The sequence below is a fragment of the Mustelus asterias genome, chromosome 3, assembly GCF_964213995.1.
Source record: "Mustelus asterias chromosome 3, sMusAst1.hap1.1, whole genome shotgun sequence".
In the NCBI taxonomy this organism is placed as follows: Eukaryota; Metazoa; Chordata; class Chondrichthyes; order Carcharhiniformes; family Triakidae; genus Mustelus; species Mustelus asterias.
Window position 1 is genome coordinate 14,924,896 of NC_135803.1, and position 13,775 is coordinate 14,938,670.

A 13,775-nucleotide genomic window follows, 5' to 3' on the forward strand; every position below is an offset into this window, starting at 1 on the left:
GGGATTATGGGGATAGCGTTTGGGTGGGATGCTCTGTCGACAAGTACCGGTGCAGGATCGATGGGCTCCTTCTGCACTGTGGGGATTCTATGATCATCATTTCATTGCTGTTTGTGGGATCTTGCTGTGCACAAGTTGGCTGCCTCATTCCCCGACATTACAACAATGACCACCCTTTATTGGCTGTAAAATCAAAGCAATGTGCTGAATTTGAGGAAGGCGCTATATAAATACAAGTTCCTCTTTTTACATTGAGCAGCTAAATGTTAATCATTGACTATTGGAGCAAAGAGGTACATTTTACTTGCAAGACACTTCCTTTTATTCTCTTATACTAATTTATTGTAACACTGTCCAAATCTTTTACATTGCATAGTATCTGGATTTTTATCACATAAATTTAACAATGAAAATAATTTTCCAATAGCATGTGAAGCCAGCTCCTTTTGGGTATATTTACAAACCCAGTTCCAGGTCTTCTAGCTCCTTCAAAAGAGCATCTTCTTTCTGCATTTTCTCCAACTGTAAATAGACAGAGATGGAGTTTAAAAAAAAATCTCAGTCTATGGTACAATCTATGGCACAGTTACAACCAGGTGGCCAAGAAAAGTCAAACTTGGCTTCCCCAGAAGCTCAACTGGTAAATTGTGGAGTTTGCACATTTTCCTAGTGTCTGTGTGGGTTTCCTCCGGGTGCTCTGGTTTTCACCCACAGTCCAACAATGTGCGGGTTTGGTGGATTGGCCATGCTAAATTGCCCCTTAGTGTCAGGGGGACTAGCTAGGGTAAATGCATGGGCTTATGGGGATAGGGCCTGGATGGGATTGTCATCAGTGCAGACTCAATGGGCCAAATGGCCTCCTTCTGCACTGTAGGATTCCATATTACCCTGCAGGGAATTAAAAAACAAAGACCAGAGATGTCTGAGATTCGACCTTTAATCTTCCCAGATCAATTGGTCTCAGCCAAGATGGCAGCATGCTCATTGCATCGTGGATCAACCCACAGCATGTTGACTGTAGCGTTTCAAGAAGGCAGCTCACCAACACCTTCAAGGGCAAATAGGGATGGGCAATAAATGCTGGCCTAGCCAGCGACGCCCATGTCCCATGAATGAATTTTTTAAAAGTATCCCAGGGCCAGAGATGGAAAAACTAAGCCAGGGTTCATGGTTGTGGTTGCTAAGCAGTGAAGCCTGCCAAAAGAAAAGTGTTTCTTTTGTAGATACTGGATGAAAACAAGATTGCATTCAGCACCAGCACGGCCTTCAAATTAAAGCTTGACCGGTTTTAAGGTCACACTTAAAACGTCTGACATCCATTGAGCTGTGCCCCAGCAGAAAGAAATATTAACCGCTGGGGAGGAAATTGGAGGGCCAACAATAGTTCTGTTTTAACCATGTATTTGAAGGATGGACAATTACGTCTGATCATGCTGCTCGATTGAGCTGGCTCATGGAAGATTTTATATGTGCGATTATATAAATGAATTTTTGTGGACACACAAACTGTAACTGAAGCCGCGCAACTTGAAGCAGAATTTGGGCACCATTTCTCAATGGCGCTCAAAATGGAAGCTCTGCCCTGAGGATTGCACACACAAGTTGTGACTCAGTGAGGTAACAGGGCTGAACGATGCTCAAGATGTGAGCTCCAGAATAGGAGCGGAAAAGGAGATCAGAAGGCAAAAAAGGGGTTAAAATTGTTCAGCTCCTTAACTGAACATTATATATTTTTATGAGCTATGTGATCCCATTCAACAGATCACAAGATCATTGAGTCTTACAGCAGAGATGGCGGTCATTTGGCCCATTGTGTTGGTGTCAGCTCTTTGAAAGAGCTGTCCAATTATTCCTACTTCCCCACTCCTTGCCTATACAATCAGGACTACACCATTTAAGCCCCTTAATGGTCAACTGTGAGCCATTCCGCCCAGAACTTGGTGGAGGTGGTAGTGTATGCCACCATCCAACCTAAGTATCTGCCTTTCCTGCCTCCAAACTCGCCACTAGCAAAAGCCCAAGATTCAAGCCCTAATCTCACTCCTCAAAGGTCAGGCTCAAAATTTCAGTCCATGACTCCCCAACCAGCGGAAACAGTTGTCTCTATCTACCCTATCTATTCCCCTTATTATTTTGGAAACCTGGACCAAATCAACAATGAACCTTCTAAATTTCAGGGAATATAACCCTAGTTTGAGTAACCTCACCTCATAATTTCCCTCCAAGGCCAGTATATTCTTCCTAAAGTTTGGTGGCCTGAAGTGCTCACAGTACTGCTTGCTGTGATGTAACCAGGGCTTGTATAATTGAAACATGACTTCTACCCCTCCTTATATTCTTGTTCTTGATATATTAAAGTTAGCATTTCGTAGGCCTTTTTTATTATTTATTGTACAGTCTCATGACTTTTTAATGCTCCAATTTCACCTACAAAGGAGCCGAGGGTTATGTGGGGGCGGGGGGCAGGCAGTAAAGGACAAAATCAAACCAGCCATGAACTTATTGAAGAGCAAGCTCGGGGGACCAAATGGCCTACTCCTGCTTCTACTTCTTATGTTTTAAATGCCTGGACCCCCAAGTCTCTTTGGAACTCTACTGTCATTAGCATTTCACCATTTAGAAAATACCCTGTTTAATCCTTTCTACATCCAAAGTTGATGACCCCACACTTTTCCACATGGAAATTCATTTTCCACGGATTTTCCCCTTCGCTTCATCTCGCTCTATAATTTGATGCTTCCACCTGCACTTAAATGGCAGCTGTATATAACTGTAATTTACAATGTAACTGGCAACTTTGAATGGTGTAGTCCTGATTGTGCCCTGGGTCACTGTCTATGTGGAGTCCGAAAGTTCGCCCAAGTGTCTGCGTGGGATTCCTCCGGATGCTCTGGTTTCCTCCCACAGTCCAAAGATGTGCAGGTTAGATGGATTGGCCATGGTAAATTGCCCCTTAGTGTCAGGGGGACCAGCAGGGTAGATAAGTGTGGTTTAGGGATAGGTGTTGGTGCAGACTCGATGGGCCGAATGGCCTCCTTCTGCACTGTAGGGATTCTATGATTCTAACAAGGTGTTGGATATACCTTTTTCTTGAAAGGCCTTCCAGAGTAGGGACAATACCTTCATGGGTGGGTTTCACCACAAATGAGCTTGACTGGCGCCTCAGTGGCTCCCTCGTGTGGTGAACGAGTGCCTCATGACAACCCAGCTCACCCTAATGGGCAATCAGCATGCCCCTGCCATTGCATTTTCTGTTCTAGCACCTCAAACTGCCAAGACACTTTGTTGCGGCAGGGAACAGGGACCTTTAGGTAACATCCATAATGAGGACAGAAACCAAACCGAGAAGTCTTTGGTACTTGGCCATCAGCAGCATACAAGCCCGAGATGTAGAACATTAACTTCTTTTAATACCTGATTTTTTTCTAGTTGCTTGCCAGATGCTTCTTGCTCTTTTAATTGTTCGATTGCTTTAAGTTTCTGCAACAAAAAAGTCCTTTTGTTCAGTGGCGAACAGTCACAGGTTTGGAGACGGAACCAAACAAACAAAATTGGGGCGGCGCGGTGGCACAGTGGTTAGCACTGCTGCCTCACAGCTCCAGGGACCCAGGTTTGATTCCCGGCTTGGGTCACTGTCTGTGTGGAGTTTGCACATCCCCCCCCATGTCTGCGTGGGTTTCCTCCGGATGCTCCGGTTTCCTCCTGCAGTTCAAAGATGTGCGGGGTTAGGTGCATTGGCCGTGCTAAATTTCCCCTTAGTGTCCCGGGATGCGTAGGTTCGAGGGATTAGCGGGGCAAATATGTGGGGGTCACAGGGATAAGGCCTGGGTGGGATTGTGGTCGGTGCAGACTCGATGATCCAAATGGCCTCCTTCTGCACTGTAGGGTTTCTATGAACGTACAAGAACCCATGTCTGTGATAAATGAACTCATTGTTCAAAACAGAAACACACCAACAAATTAGCTTGTGCTGTCGCTTCCCCAACCCGCCCACTTCTTCCCAAGAGCTTACTTTTTTGATGTTCTTAATTTTCTTATCGACTTCTGGGTCACCATGGCCCTCAGAATATTGTACAGGTCTAGATTCTTGGTCAGATGGTGCTTCTTGTGTAATCTCGGACTTGCTCTCCTGCGGGTGAGAGGCAGGAAAGAGGATTATTAGCATCAAGAATCTCTGCTTGCAAATCAGTGGGGTTGTCCCACACACATTTCTCCCCTGTAAATCAATGCTGTTGTCTGTTTGCTTAATAACTTTGTACCAAACAGGGATGCAGCAGTGTGAAGTGGGGGAAATAGTGGAGCTTACGACGGTGCTTTATCGGTACTGAGCTCGCGTGTGAACATACCTGCTTTGCTGCCTTCCGAGCCTCTCGTTTCTTTTGATTTTTCAGAGCGGCTTTTGAAAGCTGCTTATCTGTAGCTTGTGGTTTCATGTTCTGAGGCGGCTCCTCTTCGTGCTGGTGGGAAAGAAAACAAGTGGTGCACCAGATCAAATCTCAGCCCAGCAACCTCATGCAGCACTGCACCAGACGCAGGTGTACACGATGTTACAAATGCTTCTTTCCTTTCTTTGATCCGCCATCAACAATTTTTTTGATTCAAAACTTGCACGTGTCAATTTTTCCATGAAAAAAATTCAAAGTTTCCCAGCGCAGAGCCATTTTTCAACCTCAAGCAAGCTATGTGACATCTCTTACCAAATCCACTTTAAACCCACCTTCCTCCCACTCCTAGTAATTCTTGCTAGATGCAATAGCAGGCAGTCCTCCAGTACCTCACTTAAGTGTACATCTGCCAGTTTTTACATTGAACGGCAAGCAGCTTATTTGGTCTTTGGCTGCATTATTGCTCAGCCGAGACTAGTCATAGAAACCCTACAGTACAGAAAGAGGCCATTCAGCCCATCGAGTCTGCACCGACCACAATCCCACCCAGGCCCTACCCCCATATCCCTACATATTTTACCCACTAATCCCTCTAATCTACGCATCCCAGGACACTCAGGGGCAATTTAGCTTGGCCAATCAACCTAACCCGCACATCTTTGGACTGTGGGAGGAAACCGGAGCACCCGGAGGAAACCCACGCAGACACGAAGAGGATGTGCAAACTCCACACAGACAGTGACCCAAGCCGGGAATCGAACCCAGGTCCCTGGAGCTGTGAAGCAGCAGTGTGCTACCATGCCGCCCCACCTAATAACCACTGCCGTGCCACCCCCTCCACCCCCCCCCCCCCACCCGTCCCCCTCCCCCAACCCGTCCCCCTCCCCCAACTCTCCAATTTCAGCATTCAGGTCAATTGTCCCAGTTGAGATCAGCAAGCCTACATAACCATTGCTTTTCCTTATCTGTGTAGCTGAGTAGGATACTGGACAATACTATTGTTAGCAGTGTCAACAAGGGAGATAACTCTTGATAAATTTATACATATATCTGCATTCCTACATGATAAGGCTGAGCATTTTGAAAAAAACAGGAGTAACTATAGATTTTCATTGCTCATGATGAACTTGAAGGCGGGGGGGGGGGGGGGGGGGGGGAGCGTGGAGTGTGATCGAGTAGAATGACCCTGAACTCTATGGACCTTTGAAGAAAGGGAGGCCACCATATTGTTCCATCCAAAACGCTGAGAGTGTTTGACAGAGGTATTCAAATTGGGGCGGCACGGTGGTTAGCACTGCTGCCTCACAGCGCCAGTAACCCGGGTTTGATTCCTGGCTTGGGTCACTGTGTGGAGTTTTCACATTCTCCCCGTGTCTGCGTGAGTTTCCTCCGGGTGCTCCGGTTTCCTCCCACAGTCCAATGATGCGCGGGTTAGGTGGATTGGCCATGCTAAATTGCCCCTTAGTGTCAGGGGGACTAACTAGGGCAAATGCATGGGGTTATGGAGATAGGCCCTGGGTGGGATTGCGTTTCACTCCGAGGCTGCCAGAAAGATCAGTGGTAGATGGAAACTGAGCCAACTCAGGCAAAGGCTCTGTTTTCCCGGCTCCCAGTTTGTAATGATATTCTGTGTAATTAATATGACTCAAAAACCTAAAACAAGGAGTCTCAGAATAAGGGATCAGTCATTTAGGACTAAACGGAGTAGAAACACGAGCATTGTGAATATTTGGAATTCTCTGTTCCAGAGGGGAGTGGATACTTAGTTATTGAGTATACCCTAGGCTGAGATAGATAGAATTTTGGATTCCGAGCTGATCAAGGGAGATGGGTGTCAGGTGGGAAGTGGAGTTGAGGTCCAGGATCAGCCGTGATCTTGTTGACTAACAGGGCATGAATCGAGGGGTCGAATGGCCTACTCCTGTGCCTATTCCTCATGTTTTGATCGATCTCTTGAATATATTTGACAGGATGAGCGCAGGCCTGACATTCCCCTCAGAGAGGACTAAAATTAGAGGGTGAGTCACAAGTCATATTAATTACACAGAATATCATTACAAATTGGGAGCCAGGAAAACAGAACCTTTGCCGGAGTTGGCTCATTTTCCATCTACCACTGATCTTTCTGGCAGCCTCGGAGTGAAACTGACAGTTAAGCACCTCAACGAAGGGAACTGGTTTTGTAACAGAAATGATATGTAAGCTTTTGTGGGCTGGATGGGTTTGCTTCAGTGAGCTTTATGAATTTTGTGTTCAAATCAATTTTTATCCATCTCAAGTCAGGGATACTAACAAATCTTGGGTGTTCAGATTTAGGGTTTATCTACTCATGAGATAACAAGCCTAAAAGACAACTCCACAAACACCAAATTCAATCAACGCCAGTGAGTGCGAAATACACGTGTGAATAGGATCCAGAATTGCCATGTGGTCCAGGTGTTGCAGGTCGAGTATGTCTGTCATGACGCTGGCATGATCATTCTCATCAGTCTCAGCTGGGATATGGATCCAGGAACCAAGAGCTAAAAGCATCGCATCACCTGACTCCACGGCAGTTTCCAGTCGACGGATTTTATTTCCCCATCGATAACAGTGATCAGGTGACTTTGCCTCATAGCTGCCTGCTACAGTAACCCTTGGATTATAAAGAAAATGCTGCACACTGTGATAACACTTCTGCAATCCACTTCAATTCAAAAGTGAAGGGAGAAAAGGGGCAAATGAGTTATTCAATGACAGAGTACGAGAGACTCAACAATGCAAGAGGCGTTCCAGATGTGCATTTCAAAGAGGAGTTGGCCGCTATGTTAGTCTTTTTTGTTGAAAGTGCATCCTTAACAAGTGGATGTGTGAATTTTACCAGTGGCTCTCATAGGCCATTGTTAAAATTAGGTATTTGCTCAAGTTAGGGCAGCACGGTGGCACAGTGGTTAGCACTGCTGCCTCACACTGCCAGGGACCCGGGTTCGATTCCAGCCTTGGGTGACTGTGTGGAGTTTGAAAAGTAATGTTTCTTGCGCGCTACACAGACCATACAGGTATGACCCCAGGTGGTGCAGAGTCCAAAGATGTGCAGGTTAGGTGGATTGGCCTTGCTGTTCCAAAATATGTAGGTTAGAGAGATTAGTGGGGTAAATGTATGGGGTTAGGGCGGGGGGGTGGGCCTGGGTAAGATGCTCTGTCGGAGAGTCAGTGCAGGCTCAATGGGCCGAATGGCCTCCTTCTGCACTGTAGGGATTCTAAGTTTCAGGACTGTCTGGAGTTGAATACTGCCAAGTCACACGATGCACTTGCAGCCACCTTAGAGAGCTTCTGGTGTTCACGTTTTGAAATGTAGCTTTAAAATTTGTTATAATCATTATGCCTGTACTGGGCATGACACTGCATCATAAGAGGTAAGCTAGGTTACCCCACATCAGTGGGTAATCTTACTTGACTTAATCAGAATATCTCTTCTGCATTTGACATTCCAGGATAGGATAAAACCTCATCTCCCTGTCACAGGAATGTCAAGGGAAGATGGTTACATTGTTGGAATTGCCTGCTACTTACACTGCATGAATATTTATTGCCACTTATCAACCCAAGCATGAATGTTGTCTCGCTCGGTCCTGCCATAGGTTGGCACGGACTGCTTCAGTATATGAAGTCTTGCAAATGGTGCTGAACACCGTGCAAATATCATCAAACTCCCCCTACGTCCGACCTTGTGTTGGAAGGAAGGTTATCGCTGAAGCAGCTGAAAGTGCATGGGCCGAGGACACAGTTGTGTGGAAATCCTGCAGCAATGGACTGGAGCGGAGATGGTTGACCTCCAACAACCATAACCATCTTCCTTTGTGCCAAGTATTTGATTTGATTGATTGTCACATGTATTAGCATACAGTGAAAAGTATTGTTTCTTGCACGCTATACAGACCATATATGGTATATATAGTCTGTATAGCTCTCGGTACGACTCCAGGTGGTGCAGAGCTTTCCCCAGATCCCCATCACAGAACTGTTACAGGAGGCGGCCATTTGGCCCATTCATTGCTCCTGGAAAGAACTGATTATCTGTTGAGCAGGTGACTGGTGAGTATTGCTTCATGGCAGCGTCGATGACACTTTCATCACTTTGCTGATGATCGAGAGGTGAGGAAATATTGGTAAGAATGTGGTCAAGTAGGCTCAATCTGGCAGCTATATCCTTTGGCACTGGGCCACCTCGATCAGTCATGGTTCCACTGAGCCACCTTGTGTGATGGACACTGAAATTTCCAACCAGGAGTAAGTTCTGTGCCCTCAGTGGTATTCCAAGTAGTGTTCGACATAGAGATGTACTGATTAACTGAGGGAGGGTAGGGGAATCACCAAGGCTCCTTTCCTTAGACAGTATCTTCCAAACCCACAACCTCTTATCATCTAGAAGGACAAGGGCAGCAGGTGCCTGGGAACACCACTATCTGCAAGCTCCTCTTCAAGTGACACGCCATCCTGATTTGGAACTAGATCTCCATTCCTGCAGCCTCTGGGTCAAAGCCTGGTCCTCTCATCCGAAGAGCAGTGTACACCACACAGACTGCAGCGGTTCAAGCAGGAAGCTCGCCACCACCTTCTGAGGGGCAATTAGGGAACGGCAATGAATGTTGACCATGTCAGCGATGCTCACATCCCAGCAACGAACAAAACAAAAACATTGGCAAGAGGTGTCATTGCCCATTGTTTGACCCGATACCATGAAACCTCCTGGGGTACGGAGCCAACTGTAAAGATCTCCCTCCCAATTATATACACTGTGCTGCCACCTTTGGTGGGTCTTTCCTGCTAGTGGGACAGGACATCCTAGGCGGCACGGCGGCACAATGGTTAGCATTGCTGCCTCACAGCACCAGGGACCAGGGTTCGATTCCTGGTTTGGGTCACTGTCTGTGTGGAGTGTGCACGTTCTCCCCGTGTCTGCGTGGGTTTCCTCCAAATGCTCCGGTTTCCTCCCATAGTCCAAAGGTGTGCAGGTTAGGTGGATTGACCTCTGAAATGACCAATGAAAATTGACCATAATATCAGGAGATTAGCAGAGTAAATATATGGAGTTACGGGAATAGGGCCTGGGTGGGATTGTGGTCGGTGTAGACTCGATGGGCCGAATGGCCCCCTACTGCACTGTAGGGATTCTACGATATCCAGTGAAGGTGATGGAGGAATTGGGGACTGGGGCGGGAAAGTATATTTCGCTGTGTATACCTATGTCAGTCTGTTACCTGCTCTCTCAGCTTTGACACAAGTCCCAAGATGTTCATGAGGACTTTGAGGGGCTGACTGGACTGGCTTGCTTTTGTTGTTTCCACTGCTGAGGTTGATGCCGGGTTCTCCATCCTGTTTCATTCCTGTTTGAGTTCCCTGTTGCAGTTTGATACAATTGAGAGGCTTGCTGGCACTCTGGAGAGTAAAGAGTCTGCTGGGAATCTGCTGTCACTTACTGGTGAAACCCAAATACAGATGGCAGGCTTTCGTCCCAAAAAGACATCAGGTGAACCAGGTGACAACCTGGTACTTTCACAGTCACCTTTACTGAGACATGTGATTTTAACTCCAGATTTATCTAATTAACTGAATTTAAATTCTGGAGCAGCCACAATGGGATCGAGTGCAGGATCATTCATCCAGGCCGCTGGATGACTACTCCAGGATGCTGACCGCACTGCTATGGTACCCCATTAGCACGTTACCCTTTGTGGGACTTTGCTGAGTGCAAAATGGCTGCCACGCTTCCTACATCACAGCAGCGACTTCAACAGGCTTTGAAATGCTTTTTGACAAATGGACTAAATTGTCACCGCTGTATAATGTGTGAAGAATCACAGGAATACTAAACTATCCTGATGGTCTCCAGCATGTCAGTTCAGATGCCCTGATATATATATATATATATATATTATATATATATATATATGTATCTCTACCAGAACGTCCGGTGGATTTATCCCATTCAGAGCTAAGTTTAGTTCATTCATCTTTGTTTTTTGTTCCTTCTGCCAACTTTCAAGGTTTGTATGTCCAAGGTACATAGGAACATACATAGAAACTAGAAGCAGGAGTAGGCCATTCGGCCCTTCGAGCCTGCTCCGCCATTCATTATGAGCATGGCTGATCATCAAATTCATACCCTCATCCCTCCTTCCCCCCATATCCCTTGATCCATTTCGCCCTAAGAGCTATATCTAATTCCTTCTTGAAATCACACAACGTTTGCCTTCAACTACTTTCTGTGGTAGTGAGTTCCACACATTCATCACTCTCTTGGGTGAAGCAATTTCTCCTCACCTCAGTCCTCAAAGGTTTACCCCTTATTCTCAAATTATGACCCCCTATTTCAAAATAACTCAACAGGACAATATTCAAGGTAGATGATGGAGTATCAATCAAACAGGCTGCTTTGTCCTGAGTCTCTTGAGTGTTGTTGGAGCTGCATCCATCCAGGCAAGTGGAAAATATTCTATCTCACTCCCAACTTGTGCCTTTAGATGGTGGACAGGATTTGGGGGGTCGGAAGGAAAGTTACTCACTGCAGGATTCCCGTCTCTGACCTGCTCTTGTAGCAATCGCATTTATATGGCTGGTCCAGTTCAGCTTCTGATCTGAGGAATGCTTTAGAAATGCACTGAAGTGTCAGCGTTCAAATTTTGCAGTATTGGAATGGCAGTACTGGAATCCATAAACTTTGGACCCAGAGTTGAGAGTGAACAAAAGGATTCTGATGCATTAAAACCTAACTTTCCAATTTATAATTTCCTGTTACCGTCAGACCTCGTTCTTCAACATTCAGATGGGCTAGGTGCAGACCCGATGGGCCGAATGGCCTCCGCCTGCACTGTAGGGATTCTATGATTCTTGGGCTTTGTTCGGAATCTCTCATGCTACGTTCTGAAACTATTTGACTTCAGCGCATATGGGAGACTGTAGAGTCGTAGCAATGTCCCTGAACTAATAATCCATAGGCCCAGGCTAATGTTCTGGGGACATGGGTTCAAATCCCACCACGTCAGCTGATGGAATTTCAATTCAATTAATGAATCTGAAATTGAAAGCCAATCTCAGTAATGGTGACTAATGCCCTATTAAGAAGGAAATCTGCCATCCTTACTTGGTCTGTCCTACAGGTCACTCCAGGCCCACAGCAATTTAGTTGATTCTTAACTTGCCCTCTGAAATGGCCTAGCAAGCCACTTAGTTTTAAGGGCAATTAGGGGTGGGCAATAATTGTTGGCCTTGCCAGCGATGCCCAAATTCCATGAAAGGATTAAAGGAAATCAGAACAAACTTCTGACGGTGGGATATTCACAGCAATCGCAAAAAACTACTTAAAGTTGGTACAATTTTTAAAAAGGGTACCTAGACTCAAATAAGCAAATGTACTGAATCACACACTCACCAATTTTGTACTAGTTACTGGCTTGTTTCTCAAGGCTGGGGGTCTGTAAGCCTGTGCAGGTTTGACGTCAATACTAGGAACATCATTGGGAACAGTCTGATATTTGATGGCCTTTTCTGGGAAAGCCCCTTCTACGAATGGCTGCCACTGCACTTCCCAGAGTTCAGAATCTGACGGCACTTCAACTTTGTGGCGGACTGCGCCACTGTAGTGCCAGATCTTGTAGCCGTTGCTAACCCGTAGTCTTGGTGAGCAGGTTGCTGTCACAATGTGCTCTCCGTCCGGGCACCATGAGAAGTAGGTCGTATCAGCGGCCTGGGGCTTAGAAATCTGCTTGTATTTCTTTACGTCCCAGACCTCCATCTGTCCTCGGAGGTTTCCAAAGCCCGCTAGCACGAGGATGTGCCCCTGAGGGCTGTAGAACACCGCGTTCCGAGGGCCAGTGCCAAAGTCAAAGACTGGGTCACACTTATGGTTGAAGACTGTCGCTTTAGCAGGCATGAAGCCATACACCGCACAAAATTCAAGTGAGTTTGGGTTCCAGACCACATCATAGATTGGGCCATTTTTTGCTGAAAGAAAAGAATTGTTTCAACAATAAGATGCTGTTACGCTACTTCAGTGCATTATGACAATAACAACGGCTTCCATTTACACAGCATCTTTAGCTGAGAGAAAAAAAATGTTCCAGGGCACTTCACAAAGGGGTGATCTGACAAAAAGGGATGCCAACTAAAGAAGATATCAGGAGCTTGGGTAAGTTGATAGCATTCTTGCCTCAATCAGTCTCCTCATTTACTTCCAACACTCAATGTAGGTTGACATTTCTGCAGTGCTGGGTGTAAGGATGTCCATGTTTAACAATTAGTTTTGGTCGCCGCACTACCAGAAGGATGTGGAAGCGTTAGAGAGAGTGCAGAGAAGGTTTACTAGGATGTTGCCTTGTCTTAGCTATGAGGAGAGATTGGGTAAATTGGGGTTGTTCTCCCTGGAAAGACGGAGAATGAGGGGAGATCCAATAGAGGTGTACAAGATTATGAAGGGGATAGGGTGAACGGTGGGAAGCTTTTTCCCAGATCAGAAGTGACGATCACGAGGGGTCACAGGCTCAAGGTGAGAGGGGCGAAGTATAACTCAGATATTAGAGGGATGTTTTTTACACAGAGGGTGGTGGGGGCCTGGAATGCGTTGCCAAGTAGGGTGGTGGAGGCAGACACGCTGACATCGTTTAAGACTTATCTGGATAGTCACATGAGCAGCCTGGGAATGGAGGGATACAAATGATTGGTCTAGTTGGACCAAGGAGCGGCACAGGCTTGGAGGGCCGAAGGGCCTGTTTCCTGTGCTGTACTGTTCTTTTGTTCTTTGTTCTAGTTTTGGATTACTTTTGTGTAAGGATCAAGTAATTGGAGCATATTAATTAATCAACCTCATACTATATTCTGTAATCGGGATACATGTCTGACTGTAGTTGTCAGGTGAGAGACACCACATGGCCTCATGCCAATGCAACCACATGTTTATAGTTTAATTACTCAGTAAATGGCCCGAATCTGGGATCATCACACTCCCTGCCAATTAAAACTTATCAGTGGTACTCAATACCTAAGACTCAGAGTTAGACAGGCCTTCCATGTAAGGAAAAATGTTGTGAAGTGTTGAATGTTCAGCCTTATGTCCTAAATTAGTGTCGTTTTTTAACACGTAAGGCTTTGAAAGAGAAGCTGTTACTTTGTTAAATTATACAACAGCCCTATGTATCCTGCGCTTCAGAGTAAATGCTGCAATCAGTTTTTATAGCTCTGGAGTCCTTCTGACCCCTTCTCAAATCAAATGCATCGTGCTGTATCATATTTTGCCTTGCACCGTATGCTGAGTTAGGAAGCAAGAACTGCATTAAGCCAGTCAATTGGCTGCCTGATTTTGTTAAGTATTACCTTCTTTTGCTTAATAAACATTTCCTGAGATACATCACCAGA

General features: G+C 45.9%; 1 protein-coding gene across 1 annotated transcript in view; it reads right to left on the reverse strand.

Annotated features, from left to right (window-relative positions):
- Positions 1-294: 294 nt before the first annotated feature.
- The window catches only part of eif2a (eukaryotic translation initiation factor 2A), a 54,149-nt gene continuing 40,668 nt past the window's right edge, over positions 295-13,775 (reverse strand). The window contains exons 10-14 of the mRNA XM_078205182.1: positions 11,797-12,368; positions 4,347-4,457; positions 4,013-4,129; positions 3,415-3,480; positions 295-522 (exon numbers count right to left, since the gene is read on the reverse strand). Coding sequence (XP_078061308.1) covers positions 457-522; positions 3,415-3,480; positions 4,013-4,129; positions 4,347-4,457; positions 11,797-12,368 — 932 coding nt within the window. The 3' untranslated portion in view covers positions 295-456. The remainder of the gene's footprint in view (positions 523-3,414; positions 3,481-4,012; positions 4,130-4,346; positions 4,458-11,796; positions 12,369-13,775) is intronic.